Genomic DNA, 20,846 nt, shown 5'->3' with positions numbered 1-20,846 from the left:
TGGTGATTTCAAATATCAACATTGGCTACCAGAAATCACTTACTCTGCCTTTAAGTGGCCTTAACAACTATGTACTTACATTTAAATTAATTATTTGGTACAATGCACTTATTGTGTACATACATGTTTTTACATTGTACTTATATTTTAAAAATACCTGCATGCAATTACATCTGTAATTACATTTATAATTACACTTTTGACCCATCCCTTACACCTTAACCCACCCTTAAACCTACCCATACCACCAAACCTGTGCCTAACCTCACCCGTATCCTGCCTCAATAGCAGCAAAAGTGTTTTGCAATGCAATATGAACACAATAAGTACATAGTACTAGTCTTAATTTCTTCAATTTCAAACATTGAACCATCAACTTTTCTTTTGACAGAAAACCAAAGAAGCCCTTAAAGCTTCTATTTTGCTGATAAGTGTCTCAATACAAGCATGTGAAGATGATTGGTGCATGTTGCGTTTCCAAATGCATGTTAAAGTGACTCAAACTCAGAGCAGATGCAGGTGGAGTTCAGGTGAAGCAGCATTAACAGTAAAACAATCTGAGATGCTGCAAACACCGGCAAATCATGAGCTGCTCACGTGTAATTGAACACAGTGTTGCCCTTCATTCTCAAACATGCAGCATGCACATTTATTTAATTAAATCACAGCCTTTGTGATTGACATGTGATAATGAATCATGTAGCAGCCCTCATTCCACATCTTCTGAAGTCATATGATTCAACAAACCTAAATTTAAGTTGCAACTCACTGAAAATCAGTGACTGGTCAAGAGGCATGTGAGACCAGTGGGATCTAATTATCAGTTTTTAGCAAACAAGGACTACATTTCACTCTGTTCCTCATATAGAACATCATGTAACTCATTTGTGTTCCTAAGCATGTTCGTTCACTTTTATGGTAGCAGCCCTCATTCCACATCTTCTGAAGTCATATGATTCAACAAACCTACATTTAAGTTGCTACTCACTGAAAATCCACACCTCATTTACTTATACTGACATCAGTGACTGCTCAAGAGACATGTGAGACCAGTGGGATCTAATTATCAGTTTTTAGCAAACAAGGACTACATTTCAGTCTGTTCCTCATATAGAACATCATGTAACTCATTTGTGTTCCTAAGCATGTTCGTTCACTTTTTTGGGTGAACAATCCCATTAAAGACCATTATCGCTCTCAGATTGATGTGTGTGTTTTTGCAGTGGTGTCGGCGGGGTCAGTGTGTAAAGCAGGGTGATGAAGGTCCTAAGCCGGTTCATGGTCAGTGGTCATCCTGGTCTGGCTGGTCCAGCTGCTCGAGAAGCTGTGAGAGTGGAGTGACCTACAGAGAGAGACACTGCAGCAGCCCCAGGTACATCCACAGACGGCAGGCGTGTGAAGAGAGAGGGTCTCCACTAAAGGCTTGTTCACAACAAGTTCAAGTTTTTTGGCATGAAAAACATGCACAACAGGATTTCAAATTCTCTATGTATAATCACTTGATACATATAATTGACGTATGTACAATACCGTTCAAAAGTATGGGTTCAGAAGGATTTTTTAAAGAAATTAATACTTTTATTCATCAAGGATGCATTAAATTAGCTAAAAGTGACAGTAAAGTCATTTATAATGCTACAAAAGATTTCTATTTCAAATAATAGAAATAAAATGTATTACGGTTTCCAGAAAAATATTGGGTAGCACGACTGTTTTCAACATTGATAATAATCAGAAATGTTTCTTAAGCAGCAAATCAGCATATTATTATGATTTCTGAAGATCATGTGACACTGAAGACTGGAGTAATGATGCTGAAAATTCAGCTTTGATCACAGAAACAGATATTCACATAGAAAACAGCTATTTTATACTGTAACTGTAAATTGTATGTTTGATCAAATAAATGCAGTCTTGGTGAGCAGAAGAGACTTCTTTCAAAAAAAATTTTTTTAAATCTTACTGACCCCAAACTTTTAAATAGTAGTGTCCATTTATGTCGCAAATTTCATTCAGATATCTATCTTTTTTCTTTTTTTTTTTTTAGGGAATGACAAAAATAGTTAGCAAATATTTTCAGACTTGGTTTGAACCAAGGATCTGTGTAGTTCTCTGTCTGTTAGCATTCCCATTCATCTCATCTCATTGCAAGAACAAAACGCTTCAGAAGTACCAGATTTGAATTGTCTCATCTTTACTGGTGATGTTCAGCCAGTCGGCTTTAGATGCCATGAAACTCTATAGAAGAAGGAAGGCTAACAGGAATGGAGACAGTGGGACACACGTGATCCGTCTCATGTGAAATACTGTAATTCTACATGATTTTTCATTTCCCACAAGCAGGAATATAATTAAAAAAACTCCTGCATGGAAAATTGCTGGCATTGTAAGTGGGTTTGATTCATGCTCTGATAATCATTCATCTTGTTCATCATATGATGCTTTATGCACTGCTGCACTTTATATACAAACCTCTGCAGAAATTTCATTTTAAGCGTCAAGAAAATTGATTCCTTGTCAGAATAGAAGACATCTTAATTTCTTTGGCAATGCATCTCATTACTACAACAAACATTACAGCCGCTTGGCAACCATGAGTGATTGAATGAAGTTGCTGTTGCTGTAAATCAAGACGTGTCTCATGATCAGTTTCTTTTCTCGTCTTTTCTTCTCTCTCAGGCCCATGTATGGTGGCAGGTTTTGCGAGGGCTCGTCTCGCTCTTATAAACTGTGTAACACTGCTGACTGTCCTCAAAACGCCGTGGACTTCAGAGCTGCCCAGTGCGCCGAGTTCAACAGCAAACCCTTCCGCGGATGGCACTACAAGTGGAAACCCTACACACGCGTGGACGGTTGGTCTAAACTTGCATTTCAATTGGTTGAGGGGATGCTTGAAAGAGATGAGGCGTAGCATTTGAGAAGAATCTGGATAAGAACATTATTTATGAAGCTGTAGTATGTTCAGCCTTCACATAATATTCACGCCCTTGAATTTTTCACATTTTCTTTCTGTTACTCCTCCAAATTGTAACACATGGAAAATGTGTCTTCCTCTTTCACCACACAATAAATTCAACACATTTACGCACCAAAAGAACATTAATGACGTTTCTCACCCCCACAAAGTCGTTCGTTTCTACACGGCCCTTTAGAAATTATGCATCTCATGCAGGAATGAGTGGAATCTCTATTCTTCAGCACAAAGTGACTCGATATCTGATGAATTAGATGGAGAAAGTTGGATCAGGTTCTATCACAGATCTGACATATTTCAAACCATTTCGTAGTTTTTAACATGTGCTTTCCGTCAATGGATCTTCCCACTTAATGCAGATCTTTGGACGACTGAACAAGTTCTCATGAAGTGTCTTTCTGTATTTGGCTTCATCCATGTTTGCATTAATGGAAACAAGCTTTTTAGTTCCTCCTGAAAAACAATCCCAATGCATGATTCTGACATTTCTTCCATTCTTGATGACTTTCCCAATGTGACCCTGGAGCACAAAACCAGTCATAAAGGTCAATTTTTAAATTTTTAAATAAGCTTTCCATTGATGTATGGTTTGTTAGGATAGGACAATATTTGGCCGAGATACAACTATTTGAAAATCTGGAATCTGAGGGTGCAAAAAAATTCAAAATATTGAGAAAATCACCTTTAAAGTTGTCCAAATGAAGTTCTTAGCAATGCATATTACTAATCAAAAATTAGCTTTTGATATATTTACGGTAGGAAATTTACAAGATATCTTCATGGAGCATGATCTTTCCTTAATATCCTAATGATTTTTGGCATAAAAAAAATCAATCATTTTGACTCATACAATGTATTTTTGGCTATTGCTACAAATATACCCCAGCGCCTTAAGACTGCTTTTGTGCTCCAGGGTCACCAATTAGGAAATGTTGCTAGATCCATTTTCTTGTTGGTTCTGGAACCGCAAAGACAACTCAGATTTTAGATTTTGGGTTAACATTGCCATTGTGAAAAACAAATACAATTTAGCATACTTATCAAAAGAGCACTTATTACCAGTTATTACGACCAGTTATTTCCCTCTGATTTTAAGGCGAGTTAATAAAGGGATTGAGTTGGGACAGAGTTTGTAGTGCTTCTAGGAAGATTCAGAGCTTTGTCTGTCTTTCTGTAACCATTTCCAGCTGTTTTCCTCCTAGCAACTTAATCTCAAAGTTCCTTGGGCTTCATTAGTTGTGAGACTCTCTGAGTCAGTGATATTTGCTGTGCTTTCAGACAATGGAATACAGATGTATTTGAAACCAACACAGTTGTACCTGGTTAACGTGTTTTGTGTGATTTCAGAGTTTACGTTCCTGGTGTGATTGAATAGTTTACACAAGTTTGTCTATTCAAACCAGTCAATTAAGATAAATATCCTATGTAAATATACTGTAATTTAAGAATGTGACAGAGCAGGAACTAATCCATGGGGTGTGAATACTTTTGAATTTACTGTCGACAAATTTTAGGACTTGTGTTTTTAGGGAACTATGCCTGATATTCGAAACCAACACAGTTGTACCTGGTTAACGTGTTTTGTGTGATTTCAGAGTTTACGTTCCTGGTGTGATTGAATAGTTTACACAAGTTTGTCTATTCAAACCAGTCAATTAAGATAAATATCCTATGTAAATATACTGTAATTTAAGAATGTGACAGAGCAGGAACTAATCCATTTGTTAATCCAATACTTTTGAATTTACTGTTGACAAATTGTGTTTTTAGGGAACTATGCCTGATATTCCGTGTGTGTGTGTGTGTGTGTGTGTGTGTGTTGTTCCAGATCAGGACGTGTGTAAGCTCTACTGCTTCGCTGAAGGTTACGACTTCTTCTTTGCCCTCTCCAGTAAAGTCAGGGATGGGACGCTCTGCACACAGGACAGCTCCAATGTCTGCATCGACGGCATTTGTGAGGTAATATACAATATTCACAATTTTGAATTCTGACACGATGCAAATGCTGTATAACCTGAGGTCTTAAGTAAGTCCTTGTCTTTGTAGATATTATAACTGTAGATACCAGTGTTGGGGAAGGTTACTTTTAAAAGTAATGCATTACATGCATTACAATATTGCATTACTCATTAATCCATTGCATTAATCCATTCTGGATTGCATGAAGAATGGGACGCAAGAGAAAGAAGTTCATTTTTGCTTATTAGTTTGGTTGAATTGGATCATCGTAGGTCAGCAGCAAAGACACTGGTTAATAAAATGGGATTAAATACATAAAGGGTATTTGTGTTAACATATATAATAATTATTGCAGGTTTGTGTCATATTCTGAGTTTGCATTTGACTGTTTTTACTCATTTTGAGGGATACTGAATCTGTTTTTGTGTGAGATGAATAATGCATGTTGACATTTAGTCTAGATCTACAGTAGCATCAACTCCCAGATATTTTCTCAGATATTTTCTTGTTAATTCAAAAGTAATGTGTTACTTCACTAGTTATTTTAACAAAGTAATCCGATTGCATTACCCCCAACACTGTTAGATAATGGTTGGCCTTAGACTAGTTACTTGCAAGTAACTGAGTAACTCTCAGCTGAAAATGTGTTGAATGCAAAATATTCTTTACTTATGTCTGTTGTATTCTCTATGCAGTGGTTTGTTGAGTTGCAATACATGGCTACATATAATAAAAGTATCATGCTGTGGGTTGTTTTGTTTTTCTCTGGTAATGGACTACTGACACAGTTTGTGTGCTATCATCAAAGCCAGAGATTTTCAAGAGGATTCATCTGTAGTGAATTCTCCCAGTGAGAGGCAGGAAGGAAAGCCTTCAGAACACACATCAGCTTCATATTGTGTGTTTGGATGATTGCAGCGAGAGAGCCAACTACTATTTTGTTCCATTAAATTTGACTTCAGCCGCTGCGTTTCACTGACAACATTTAAAATCTGCTGTTATATTAGAAGAGAAATTGTGTTAGTATGAAATTGTGACAAATTGCAGTGGACCAGAACAATTTTAGTTCCGCCGATTTAGTTTAAATAAGCAGTAATGATGAATCATCATTGTTGTTTCATGTTTTAGATTATACACGAGTCGATGACATGAGTAGTTCTCACTGAAAGCATTACACAAAGAGTTTTTTGTGATCTGAGAGCATTTGATCTGTGTGTATTTGGACATGCATGTTGAAATCATTACCCTTTTGTGTTTTCTTTCTCTAGATTATCTTTGCAGTGTGGAGCATCTTGTACCTCTTTATTAATACAGCATGTTTACATGTGAGCGTGTGTGTGATGTATCTAGCAGTGGTGTGTGGTGGTCTTCTGTAATGAAGAGGCTAAATCTGGTTTTGGTTTTTAATCCTTGGTAAACTCTGAATGCGTAATGATGCCCATTGTCACAGAGGTGCAGATTTATTCTTAGCTATTGGGCAGTCGCTAAAAACAGCTCAGTCATGTTTTTAAAGTTTGATTTGACAGAGGTGCTGATATCTGAGTGGATGAGTTCTTTTCTTTTTAGTTAACCCATTAATTTCCATCATTTAGACTCATTAATGCCAATTTGCAGACCGTTTGCGGACATGGGCATTATCACACTGACAGCGTAATGGGAGTGTTCAGGAGTGTTTTATCTCTGTTTCTGTGCTTGCTGAGAGCTCATGATTTGTGTTTTCCAGAGAGTGGGCTGTGATAGGATGCTGGGATCCAATGCCGTGCCGGATCTGTGTGGCGTCTGCAAGGGCGACAACTCCACCTGCAAGACCTACAAAGGACAGTTCACCAAACAACATTACATGAGCCGTACGTGTCTGCCTTTACTCTCGGAACGCATGTACAATCTACGTAGGCATCTATCTGTATGAACAGCATTCTAACTAGGGCTGGGAAAAATAACTTGTCAGAGCTCAACTCTAAGGATTTTTCTACTGGCCCGGTCGGCCAGTGGTTCAAATTTTTACTTGCCACAAAAAAAAAATGTCAGAGCTCAACTCTAAGGATTTTTCTACTGGCCCGGTTGGGCCAGTGGTTCAAATATTTATTTGAAATTTTAGATACCAATAAAATTTGACAATTCTTGACTCATATTTCGATACCACAGCAAAAACTACTAGCCTAACCAATATAAAGTTCAAACATTATTAAAGACAAGTGAAAGTAAATAAGAACAAATGAACAAATTACAAGCAATAGCACAATTGAGTATATAGAACAAAGATACAAATGAAATGATGCTTTAGGAAATTCAGCAGACAGGCTGAATGAGACGCAGATTCACTCTCTGACAGCAGGTGGCGCTTATGGAACAGCAGCGATACAGCGTTTCCTTGGTTACCGCTGTAAACAAAGCAGAGCTGCGCTTATAAACACTGCTTTAAATGCATTATTCAGAGGCAAATGAAAAGAAAACGGCATGTAAACTTTTCTGAACGCTGTAAACAAAGCAGAGCTGCGCTTATAAACACTGCTTTAAATACATTATTCAGAGGCAAATGAAAAGAAAACGGCATGTAAACTTTTCTGAGGACCCCAAAGAGATACATTCATTTAAATGGCCAATTCAGTATTTAGGATTTTCTTCCAATATTTTGCGCATCGTGAACAGTGATCTTGCTCTACCTGTACAGTATTTTCTCCTCTTTGCATCTGTCTTCAGCGTCTCTGGTCTCTATTAACGGCCGTTTACAGACTTCGTAATATTTCCACACAAATGACATTTTGGAAAATGATTGCAGTGTAGTTTGTGTGCAAATCTGGAACAGGAATCTGTTGAAATAAAACAAACAAAAAATGGCCGGTCGACCGGTGCATCTGTACGCCACTGTTTAAATTAAATATAGATTAATCATTGTTAAAGCTACAGAGTTACTCGCCAAGACGGGTATTTTGACCTACTTTTGTATGTATTTGTCCGTTGAAGCACAAGAAGACACAGAAAGACACTCAATTCGAGGCTCGCATGTTGTCAGAGATGCGAATGGAGTTGTCTTTCGCATCTTGAATGCTTTAAAATCGCTGTGAATTTTGAAATTAGCAAGGCTAAAAAACACGTGCAAATGATAAACTTTTGTGACGATGCAGCAGTGGCCCGATTGGACCAGTGACAAATTCATCAACTGTCCCAAGCGTCTTTAACGCTGACCCCAGGCCATCGGGCAGTCCTTATTGTCAAGCCCTGCATGTTAATTTCTGCACTTATATTTCCTGTTTAATCGTGTTTTATCCACTTTTTTCCTTCCTAAAATAGCTATGCTACTCTGTCTTTCCCCCACATCATTTAGCACAGTTATGTCATGTTTATTATAATGGATTTATGTAAATATAGTTTTAAGTTTGGAACCTTATATGTGACTCATAAGGAACTTACCTGTGAAATAATAGTGTTTATGTAATCCAAAAAATAACAATAGGTAAAACATTAATTACATTTAAAAATAATGTTATATTCAAAAATATCATTTTTATGATTTGTGCCATGTCTCTTGTGTAGAGTACTACCGTGTGGTGACCATACCGGCTGGAGCGCGCAGCATCCGTGTGACCGAGCTCAACTCCTCCAGCTCTTATCTGGCTTTGAGGAATCTGCAGAGGAAATATTACCTGAATGGACACTGGACAGTGGACTGGTCCGGACGACACTCCATCGCTGGGGCTGTGTTCGACTACAAGAGACCCTACAATCGTCCAGAGAGCCTCACCTCCACTGGACCCACCAATGAGACGTCATGACTTTCAGTGAGAGATTCGTCAACTGTCCCGAGCGTCTTTCACGCCGGTCCCGGGCCATCGGGCAGTCCTTATTGTCAAGCCCTGCATGTTAATTTCTGCACTTATATTTCCTGTTTAATCGTGTTTTATCCACTTTTTTCCTTCCTAAAATAGCTATGCTACTCTGTCTTTCCCCCACATCATTTAGCACAGTTATGTCATGTTTATTATAATGGATTTATGTAAATATAGTTTTAAGTTTGGAACCTTATATGTGACTCATAAGGAACTTACCTGTGAAATAATAGTGTTTATGTAATCCAAAAAATAACAATAGGTAAAACATTAATTACATTTAAAAATAATGTTATATTCAAAAATATCATTTTTATGATTTGTGCCATGTCTCTTGTGTAGAGTACTACCGTGTGGTGACCATACCGGCTGGAGCGCGCAGCATCCGTGTGACCGAGCTCAACTCCTCCAGCTCTTATCTGGCTTTGAGGAATCTGCAGAGGAAATATTACCTGAATGGACACTGGACAGTGGACTGGTCCGGACGACAGTCCATCGCTGGGGCTGTGTTCGACTACAAGAGACCCTACAATCGTCCAGAGAGCCTCACCTCCACTGGACCCACCAATGAGACGCTGGTAGTTGAGGTAGTAGCTGCCTGTAACTTTTAAATCTTCCATAATTACGTAACTTTTTTTTTCTGTTTATTCCGTTTTATTGCACTTTGTAATAAGGCAGTTGGGCTCTGCTTCATTGGCTCTGTCTAGTGAGAGCATTGTGCTGCTGTGTCATACTGCTGCTTGCCAAAGTCTGGTCTTAAAGTGTAAAGCGTGCATCTCATCTACACCGTTTTCAAGTCAAAACAGCTCTAAACAAATATGCGTGTGGATTTTGATGTGAGAGATAACAGGAGATGGACTTTTTCACTGGAGGAAGCGTTATTATGGATTATTTGACCTACTTTTGTATGTATTTGTCCGTTGAAGCACAAGAAGACACAGAAAGACACTCAATTCGAGGCTCGCATGTTGTCAGAGGTGCGAATGGAGTTGTCTTTCGCATCTTGAATGCTTTAAAATCGCTGTGAATTTTGAAATTAGCAAGGCTAAAAAACACGTGCAAATGATAAACTTTTGTGATGATGCAGCAGTGGCCCGATTGGACCAGTGACAAATTCATCAACTGTCCCAAGCGTCTTTAACGCTGACCCCGGGCCATCGGGCAGTCCTTATTGTCAAGCCCTGCATGTTAATTTCTGCACTTATATTTCCTGTTTAATCGTGTTTTATCCACTTTTTTCCTTCCTAAAATAGCTATGCTACTCTGTCTTTCCCCCACATCATTTAGCACAGTTATGTCATGTTTATTATAATGGATTTATGTAAATATAGTTTTAAGTTTGGAACCTTATATGTGACTCATAAGGAACTTACCTGTGAAATAATAGTGTTTATGTAATCCAAAAAATAACAATAGGTAAAACATTAATTACATTTAAAAATAATGTTATATTCAAAAATATCATTTTTATGATTTGTGCCATGTCTCTTGTGTAGAGTACTACCGTGTGGTGACCATACCGGCTGGAGCGCGCAGCATCCGTGTGACCGAGCTCAACTCCTCCAGCTCTTATCTGGCTTTGAGGAATCTGCAGAGGAAATATTACCTGAATGGACACTGGACAGTGGACTGGTCCGGACGACACTCCATCGCTGGGGCTGTGTTCGACTACAAGAGACCCTACAATCGTCCAGAGAGCCTCACCTCCACTGGACCCACCAATGAGACGCTGGTAGTTGAGGTAGTAGCTGCCTGTATCTTTTATATCTACCATTATTACATACCTTTTTTTTTCTGTTTGTTCAGTTTTATTGCACTTTGTAATTAGGCATTTGGGCTCTGCTTCATTGGCTCTGTCTAGTGAGAGCATTGTGCTGCTGTGTCATATTGCTGCTTGCCAAAGTCTGGTGTTATAGTGTAAAGCGTGCATCTCATCTACACCGTTTTCAAGCCAAAACAGCTCTAAACAAATATGCGTGTGGATTTTGATGTGAGAGATAACAGGAGATGGACTTTTTCACTGGAGGAAGCGTTATTATGGATTATGGACTCATATTTTGACCAAAAGCAATGGTTTGAAGTTAAAAACGTTTTAATAATAGATGTGTTTCTTACCAAGTCAAAACAGCTCTAATCAAATATGCGTGTGGATTTTGATGTGAGAGATAACAGGAGATGGACTTTTTCACTGGAGGAAGCGTTATTATGGATTATGGACTCATATTTTGACCAAAAGCAATGGTTTGAAGTTAAAAACGTTTTAATAATGGATTTGTTTCTTACAAACATGCAGCTTTTGGCTTTAGTCGTTAATTGATGGACAGTCCAAAACAGCTCTAAACAAATATGTGTGTGGATTTTGATGTAAGAGACAACAGGAGATGGACTTTTTCACTTGGAAGATGCGTTATTATGGATTATGGAATCATATTTTGACCAAAAGCAATGGTTTGAAGTTAAAAACGTTTTAATAATAGATGTGTTTCTTACAAACATGCAGCTTTTGGCTTTAGTCGTTAATTGATGAACTGGAAATGATATCATAGAGAGAATACCTGCAGTCCTTCATGTCAACAAGTCTCTTCAAATATCCAATAATTTCACATTTTTATGACAATCCATGGTTAGTTGGAATATGGTGCGACTTCCCAAAAACTTCATGATATTTGTGAATATACTGTTTACCTTGAAAAAAGTGTATTTAAAAATTATAATGTGTACACATTTATTCAAGGTGTAATGAAAATATGTTATTACTGTCACATTAAAATTTAAATTCAAATTCAAAAATTCAAAACCATATGAAACCAATATAAACTCTAGCAACATTAACCAGTTCATTTCTAAGCTCTTTTTTTACTTCAATTTTTAAAACATCTTTCCTCTGTTGATATTTAGCAGTCCTTCATGTCAACAAGTCTCTTCAAATATCCAATAATTTCAATTTTTATGACAATCCATGGTTAGTTGGAATATGGTGCGACTTCCCAAAAACGTCATGATATTTGTGAATATACACTCAAAAAAATGCTGGGTTGTTTAACCCAACTTTGGGTCAAATATGGACTAACCCAACTGTTGGGTTAAATTTTTCAATTACATTTTTAACCCAAAAGTTGGGTTAGTCCATATTTGACCCAAAGTTGGGTTAAAACAACCCAGCTGAGTGTACTGTTTACCTTGAAAAAATGTATTTAAAAAATTATAATGTGTACACATTTATTCAAGGTGTAATGAAAATATGTTATTACTGTCACATTAAAATTCAAATTCAAATTCAAAAATTCAAATTCAAAAATTCAAAACCATATGAAACCAATATAAACTATAGCAACATTAACCAGTTAATTTCTAAGCTCTTTTTTTACTTCAATTTTTAAAACATCTTTCCTCTGTTGATATTTATGTCACTGACTCTTATGTCATGCATATGGAAACTATTAGTGTTACTCTACAAAATGGAATTATGGTTAACAGATTTGAATGTGTTAATTGCAGAATGTTCTGATAGCAGGAGACATTGTTGAGCATCACAGCATGTGGGCAGGGTTGTCCTCAAGAAATGAAAGAAGAATGGTTGTGTGATTTCCTCTGTGGTTGATGGTGTTCATTAGGTCTTGTGTGTTTGTCCCTGCACAGGTTCTCATGCAGGGCTGGAATCCGGGCATTCAGTGGGAATACACACTGTCCAAAGACCATACAGACCGACGCAACCAGCCCAAACACAACTACACGTGGGCCATCATTCGCTCGCAGTGCTCAGCCACCTGTGCAGGAGGTACGCCGTCAGTCTGAACACAGCTGTAGGCCAGACATTACACTGCAGTCACATGTTCAAACGTTAACACTTTAACTGAATCAGTCTGCTACAGATCTTCTGGAGGTTTGTAATTCTGGTCCAGCCTAAGCTCATGAAGCCATGTTGATTGCAATACACCTAAATTCTTTCTTAAGCACTGATTACATTTACACATGTTCATTATCAAATGCATATGCACAGAAAACAAATCTGAATCAAAATTCTGTATTCAGTGGCACATTTACATTTATGCATTTGGCAGAAACTTTTATTCAAACTAACTTGTATTGCATTCAAGGTATTGCTTTTCATCGGTTCATGCATTCCTTGGAAAACAAACCCATGATGACCTTGGCGTTGCTAGTGCATTGCTGCTATTTAAAATTGTTATTCACTGAAAATCTAGACAGCTGTATATGGCACTTTCATGAGAGTTTATGAGAGAAGCAGCAATATCAGATTTGTCAACAATTTCTTCTTTTGAATCAGACCTTTTCAATGAATCATTTAATCCAGTTCACAAAATCAGTCTGAAAGATTTATTAATGCATCGGATTTTATAGGATTAATGAATACATTTCAACCTGTTATCCCTTTTGAAAAAGAAATGCACATAACTGTGCTTAATGTGCACTTGTGTGCACTTAAAAAAAAAAAACTATACTTGCAGATAAAATAAAATTAATGAAATAAAAGGCCACTTAAGTGACTTAAACTAGACACTTTCTTGACTATGTTTCTTATCACTTAAGAAGACTTTTAAAAAGTGCACTTTGTAATGATGTCAAATTAAAGCATAGACATTTTAAATCACTATGTTTTAACCTTTTGTATAGAAGTACACTTATTTTGATGTGTTGACTAACATACTAAAGAACATATTTGTTTATAATTTTAACTGTAGTGTGTTATTCAAAAAAAAATTTTTTAATTAATGTTAAAATAACAAAATTTTTAAGTTTTAGTAGAAATGACATTAAAGTATATTTTAGTTTATCATAAATGATTGTCAGTATGTTCAGCAGTAACACTTTAACCATATTTCAATAGACAATAGAAGAAATTATGAAATTACATATAAAGATGTACTTAAGTCCCACTTAAGTGTGTCAAAAAATGATCAAAAATTGCATAATATAAATTTAATCTATAATACATTTTCATTCAATTGCAATTAACATGTAACATTACATTCAGTTCACACTTAAGTATATTTTTTAAAGAATATTAATTCCAAAAATATTAAAAGTATACTCAAGTGTACTTATTTTTCACCAGGGATTCTGTAAAACCTGTTGCACTTTTTAATCAATTACATATCTTTCTGCATGAATCCATACTCTAAATGATCAGAGAGAAACCCAGCAGCATTGTTGTGTGTTTCTCAAGCGTATCTGCTGTAACTCTATAGTTGAGCCTCAGGTGAGCCTCTATGGTCTGTTCCCATCATTAGTACTGACATGGGCTGTACCCGTTTATGAATGATGTCACAGGACATGGCTTTATGAAAGAAATGTGGAATCACATTTTGGTGTATGTAAGTCCTTTAGTCAAGGACGTTGAGTTTTTGTTGTTTGCTCCTCAGGTCAGATGGTCAGTAAAGCAGTCTGCTACAAGGATCTGAGGCTGCAGGTGAACACGTCTTACTGTAACTCACGGTCTCGGCCGTCCACCGGTGTGACGTCCTGTAACACACAGCCCTGTCCCGCAAGGTAACGCCGTCACTGACCTCCTCTCATCTGCTCACACACTGAGAAAGACCTTTCTAGAGAAAGGAACCAGTGTTCATTTAGTATTATTTATTTAGCATTGTAGTATTTATTCTTATTTTGAATTGTCTTTGATTTTTATTATTCATCGTAATTTAAGTTTAGTTTTTAGTAATTTATGTTATCATTTTTATTAGTTTTTGTTGTTGGTGTTGTAGATTTTTTTATATTTCTATTTAGATTTAATTTATTTTAATTTCAGTATATCAATGATACTAAAATAACACTCCTTCGACTTGCCAGAGCAACATTTTTAAGTTTCATTTAAGTTTTAAGTTTTTAATGTAATTCAGGTGTGTGTGTTTTATTTAATTTCAGCTTTATTTCAATTAACAAAAACAGTTTTTAAAGGTTTTAGTTAACAATAACAGCACTGAAAGGAACCTCTCAATCAGAGTTTGTATGTTTACTCCTCTTCTAATGTCAGTCTGAAAACAGTAGCTGACAAGTTCAATTCAGTTCAATTCAGTCATCTTAAATTACGTACTTTTATTTATGTATTTATTTATTAGGGATTAGGGATGTAACGATTCACTCAACTCACGATGTGATATGATTCACAATACTGATTTCACGACATGATTTTATCACAATTTTTATTAATAAAATTATATTTAAGGCAAATTATAAATGAAAAGGTGTCCTTTTATTATTTTTCAGACAAAATGCTGCAAATTGAAGTATGTCAAATAACAAAACTAAATAGAAATGTTAAAACGTAAATATTACAAATAAATGAAATATCTTCAAATAAACAAACTAAGGCTTTCCCTGTGCTCTTTCCATTTGAAATTACAGTCAACCACAGCATTTTACTCACGATCCAAACAAAGATGCTGCATACACACAGCATGAGCAGTTGTGATTTCAATTAGATTGTATAATTTAGAAATTTGAAGCAAAAACAGAACGGTCTCACTTTAGCTTTGTGAAACTTTAATACATAAAACATCTGCACGAAACAGAAACAGCAGAAGCTCTGAATGAGATGCAGATTCACTCTCTGCCAGCAGGTGGCGCTTATGAACAGCAATGATACAGCTTTTCCTTGGTTACTGCTGTGAACAAAGCAGCGCTGCGCTTATAAACACTGCTTTAATATGCATTATACGGAGGCAAGATCACTGTTCTGAAGACAGTCAGTTCCCCTCAGAGATACATTATTACAGTCACATATTTTTATCGATTTTCAAACGGCTCGGGGTGCAACATTACGTCTGTAAAAAATGACTGTGAATTTAACGGTAAAAGACTGTAAAAATGCTACAGTAAAAACCTGTTAAATGGTTAACGGTAAATTCCCCTACTATATATGGTGAAAAACTGTATTGGACATTACATGTATTGGACATTAATTTTACGGTAGTATACCGTTTTTGGAAGTGAAAAAGACCGTATAATTTTCATTGAATAACCGTAAATTGACATTCCCAGAATTCCCTGCGTTACATTTCCAATTTGATGGGTTTTTTTTGTTAAAATAACTTTCTTCTTAGTTTTTTTCTTATCAGTTTTGTATATTAGGGTTGTGTGTTACACCTAATGTTGTTAAATTAATGTTTATTGCATTATTTCAGTTTCATGTGTGTTACCATGATGGTGTTTAATGTTTGTGTGAATGACACTGTGCACCTTCTATATATGTTATTATTTAAAAGCTGCTTGTGATAGGCTTTGGTTCATCGTGTGACTTTCTCATCACCACCTGCATTTGGTGGTTATCAGTGTATTACAAAGGTACAAAACAGATTTCAGTACTTCAATAAGGTTAGTATATTAACATTATATCAGTTAATGAAATTACGGTATTTAACTGTACATTTAAGTTAAAACCGTAAAACCTAAAACGTTGCTACCGTATTTTTTACAGTAAAATTCTGGCAACCACAGCTGCCGGTTTTTTACCGTAAATTTTACGGAATTGTCTTTACAGTGAGCAGCGATGCAATAGAAGAACCATCTTGGTTCTCCAAAGGACTTTTTATGAACCATTTTTTTCTTAGTGTGAAGGGGATTTCAGTAACCTGAAGAACCTTTGCCAATGCAATGGCTCCATGCAGCTATAGTTCTTCATGGAGCCATTAATGCCATTGTTTTATTATCAAGAGCGTATTTGACACGAGACACAGATGTTGTCTGATCTCATGTCACTGCAACAGATGTGTGTGTGTGTATGTGTGTGTGTGTGTGTGTGTATGTGTGTGTATGTGTGTGTTTGTGTGTGTGTGTGTGTGTGTGTGTGTGTGTGTCGTTTTGAACCTCCCTGCTCATGTTTTCTCGTGTCCCTCATCAGATGTTTTAGAAACATCTCCATGGCAGCGTCATGCATGGCAAGTTTTCGTTTCACATATCAATTCTGGTCCAGCTAGACTCCAGGGCAGAGTAATTCCCAATAATGTCCAATGGCTTAGAATGACGCTCACGGCAGGTCTGCCAAAATCTCAGTTCCCAGAGGTCCAGCGCAGCTGACAGAGAGACACCGAACAGCTCCTCACGCAGTGTCTCTGAGAGCTGCTCTTAAAGCATTAACGTGTCTGAGACTCCCGTAAACCTGCCCGATGCTCAGCTGATTGTTTCCCAAGTGTAGCTGTGTTTTCTTTGGCGGTGAGATCCAGCTCTTTCTCCCCCGTCTCTTATTCTCGCTCAGTTTCTCACATATCTTCAGTGTAAGAGGCAGATCACGCACCATAATCCTGCTTAGCATCTACATCTGTATGCCGTCATTAACACACAAAACACACAGCTGCTCATGCTGATGGGAAAACACCGCACTGCTGCTTCTCCCGTTTCACTTATCCACTCAAAGACCTGAGCATCACTAAATAAGAAGAAGAAGAATCATAATTATCATAACAATACATTTTATTTTTGTTGCATGTATACTTAAAATCAGGCATGTACAGAAATCATTCTATAATTCGATAATTCTAATTCTATAAATTATATATGTTCACTACCGTTCAAAGGTTTGGGGTCAATACGTTTTTTTAACATACATTTTTAATACTTTTATTCATTAAGGATGCATTAAATTGATCGAAAGTGGCAGTAGAGACATTTATAATGTTACAAAAGACTTATATTTCAAATAAATGCTGTTCTTTTGAACTTTCTATTCATCTGTGAATCCTGAAAAATAAAATGTATCACAGTTTCCACAAAAATATTGTGCAGCACAACTGTTTTCAACATTGATAATAATCAGAAATGTTTCTCGAGCAGCAAATCAGTATATTATTATGATTTCTGAAGATCATGTGACACTGAAGACTGGAGTAATGATGCTGAAAATTCAGCTTTGATCACAGAAATAAATTACAGTTTAACAGATATTCACATAGAAAACAGTTATTTTAAACTGTAATAATATTTCATATTTTTACTGTTTTTACTGTATTTTTGGTCAAATAAATGCAGCCGTGGTGAGCAGAAGAGTCTTCTTTCAAAAACAGAAAAAAATCTAAATAAATCTATAAATCCAATTAATTATATGATATGCCTATTAATTAAAAAATAATTTTCTTGTATTAATATTTGCTGAGAAAAGCTTTTGATGTAAAGATAATTCAGAGCATTATTATGGAAGACCGAAGGTATTAAATACACAAATATTTAATCAAAAAGTTATCTTGAAATGCCTTTAAAGCAGCTTGTCTGATTTCCATTGGTAAAAAATTCCAGTTTTGGGGTAATAAAGCATTTTAAGCCTCTAAAGCTGCACTTTAACACATTCACCTGGATTGAGAGAACCTGCATCCCATGAGCCTCTGAGCCTCACAGCGCTACATATGAGTTTAGTGATTGAAACAAACAGGTCTTTTCCCCAGTGCCTGTGAGAACATCCATCATGTTTGCATGAACGTAAAGCTGGTTTGATGGCTGACAAAGAAGGGCATTGCCCAGTAAACATTGTTGGGATGTATTGGCCCACTGATGGGTGTCTGGCAGCCCGGTCTGGGCGAGGCGAGGCACATTCAACCATTCCTGGGACAGTGACAAAGGTGACATCACAACCCTGACCCCAGATCAGCACCAAATCTGGACAGTTGTAGACCAGCACGCGGTTATTGGATTTGACAATTCATTCAGGGAGATCCGAGAAACAGAGACCGTGACGCTGATCGCTAGAGACGCAGGAGAGGCTGCGCTGCGCTTTGTAAGTGTGTTGTTGTTTGTTGTTATTGCTTCTATGGTTTTTCGTGATGTTTGACGTTCAAATGCAAGTTTTTGTGATTTAAGATGTCAGAACTGTTATTATTTATCCTGCATGATTGTGCAACAACCTGTTCTGACAGAATAATCTGAGCTGAGACAATGCAAACGAGAAATATCCGTCTCTGTCTCGACATGCAGAGTAATATGTCTAATGCACTGATTTATAATGGAGGATGCTGAATATGCAGTGAGCTCATGTCTCTTAAGGAGACGCTGGAGAAACGCTCTCGTAATGAAGGTTCATGCTTAACCTGCTGCTGAAAAACAAGCACGTCCTGCAGGATTACTGTGAGGGTTTGGGTCTGCTGGGACTGAGGAGAACCAGACGGGACCGGCTTTAATGCAAGGGAAGAGTGACACGTTAAACTCAAACTAAATATCATCTGAGCTTTTTTTAATTACCTTTTTAATGATGTTTGCAATTTATGCAACCTTGTTATGAACATTGTGAATGTAAAAATACTAGGGTTACACTCAAAAAACAAATGGTTTTTGCTAAAATAAATAAATCAATAAAAATAATGCAACAGTTTGCACTGATCATTTTGAGTTACGGCAAGTTCTAATGGATTTATGGTCAACCAACAAACTACATTAACTAAACAATAATAAAATAGGACTTAATTTAAACTTTTATTCTGCTTATCCAGACCTGTGCAAACTAGAAATGCACTAATTAAGAAGTTAATACACCTTATAAAAAAATTTTTACACACGATATTAAGTAGAATCATGTTTGCAACTTAAATCAATACATTGTTTAACTTGCAACCATGCATATACTGTACTTATGTTGTGGTAACAGGTCCCTTGAATTTCTTGAATTTAAGTTCACTTAAATTAAAAGTTGCTATAATAGTTATAATGTTCTGTGTTTTGTTTTCATTTATCATTTATTAACAGTCTGATCATTTTCAGTTTTGGCCTGGCTTTCAATGATGTTGTAATGATGAATGGCTATAATTATTCATTTTATACCCAAAAAACCTCAGTTTAATAGAGTCATCAGTATCAATGTTGATATCAATGATAATGACCGTCATTAGAAGCCATTAAACAAATATTTAAAATATAAAATATTAAAAACACTATATTTGTATTGTTTAAAGATACATTTGGAGATGCAGTGTGAAAATATATTCATGACAGCAAATTTTAATTTTAGGTGTGATCAATAATAATTCATTACAGAGCAATATGCAATTAAATTTGTATTTATTCATTTTATTTTTATTTTGTGTGTGTGTGTGTGTGTGTGTGTGTGTGTGTGTTTAATGAACGGCAGCCCTAGAAAATAGAATTTAAAACATTATGTGATTTGCCATTTTCATGCAGTAAACATTAAATGGACAACATTATTTAAAACTGTAAAATAATGTAACATAAACGGTTTACTGTGTTGCAAGTAACAGTGTATCCTAAATGTATTTGTTATGTGCAGTTGAGAAGGTCAAGACCTCTGAGTTGGGATCATTTTAATACAGAAATCTGTTGTGTTTAGACTAGCAACTTGTCTTTCTAGGTTGATTTTATGTTAGATAATAGCTTACACAACATATTTAATAGCTCACAACAAAACTAATTTCTAATTTAATTGAAGTTTATGAGGTGTGTGTCATACACACATTACAGATCCATATGCACTGGTCTCCGAGAGCTGGAGAACGGATCTGTCCTCCCGTGTTTTCCGTAACGCATTGGTGATGACGGACGCGCCGCTCTACTGTCAGCGAAAGTATCGAACAACATATCAGCAAGTGTTGATGGCTTTAGAGACAGATAGACAGACTCTGGTCCCATCCCAAAAACTCGCCTGTCATTACATTACATCAGCTTCTCATGAAATCATTGACAAAGAAAGATGATAAGCGCAAGATCCAGATGGCAAACACCCTAGAAACTGCAAAAGTAATTCTCTAAAGGCCACTCTAAAAACCATAGCAACACCCTGGCAACCACCCACAATGCATTCAGCACAAACAAGCATCTCTCTCATTTCTTCAGATGCGGTTGAGAGCGCAGTGTTGGGTGTTTGTAAGATAGACGCCCGTGTCAGTTCAGTCGGCTGGTTTATCTCTGCATACGTCTGATAAAAGCGGCTGCTCTGGCACACAGATTATCTTCTAGTTGGAGATCTTGTGTCCTCTTATGTCAGTCTTCCCAGAAAATGCTGACTTGGGGGTGTAAAGTGATCCGTCCAAGTATTGAGTCCTCATGGGCTTCCTGCCCTGAGCGAGAGAGAGAGACAGAGAGAGAGAGAGAGAGAGAGAGAGAGAGAGAGAGTGAGAGAGAGAGAGCGAGAG

General features: G+C 36.6%; 1 protein-coding gene across 1 annotated transcript in view; it reads left to right on the top strand.

Annotated features, from left to right (window-relative positions):
• Positions 1–20,846, top strand: part of LOC107726256 (A disintegrin and metalloproteinase with thrombospondin motifs 16-like) — a 76,188-nt gene that overhangs the window by 43,385 nt on the left and 11,957 nt on the right. Inside the window, exons 12-18 of the mRNA XM_016535788.1 lie at positions 1,224–1,372; positions 2,680–2,852; positions 4,803–4,933; positions 6,657–6,780; positions 10,257–10,501; positions 12,400–12,538; positions 14,145–14,271. Coding sequence (XP_016391274.1) covers positions 1,224–1,372; positions 2,680–2,852; positions 4,803–4,933; positions 6,657–6,780; positions 10,257–10,501; positions 12,400–12,538; positions 14,145–14,271 — 1,088 coding nt within the window. The remainder of the gene's footprint in view (positions 1–1,223; positions 1,373–2,679; positions 2,853–4,802; positions 4,934–6,656; positions 6,781–10,256; positions 10,502–12,399; positions 12,539–14,144; positions 14,272–20,846) is intronic.

Source organism: Sinocyclocheilus rhinocerous, unplaced genomic scaffold (genome assembly GCF_001515625.1).
Source record: "Sinocyclocheilus rhinocerous isolate Xijiao unplaced genomic scaffold, SAMN03320098_v1.1 scaffold216, whole genome shotgun sequence".
Lineage (NCBI taxonomy): Eukaryota > Metazoa > Chordata > Actinopteri > Cypriniformes > Cyprinidae > Sinocyclocheilus > Sinocyclocheilus rhinocerous.
The sequence above is the reverse complement of the archived record's forward strand: the minus strand, read 5'-3'. Positions and strand labels throughout refer to the sequence as shown.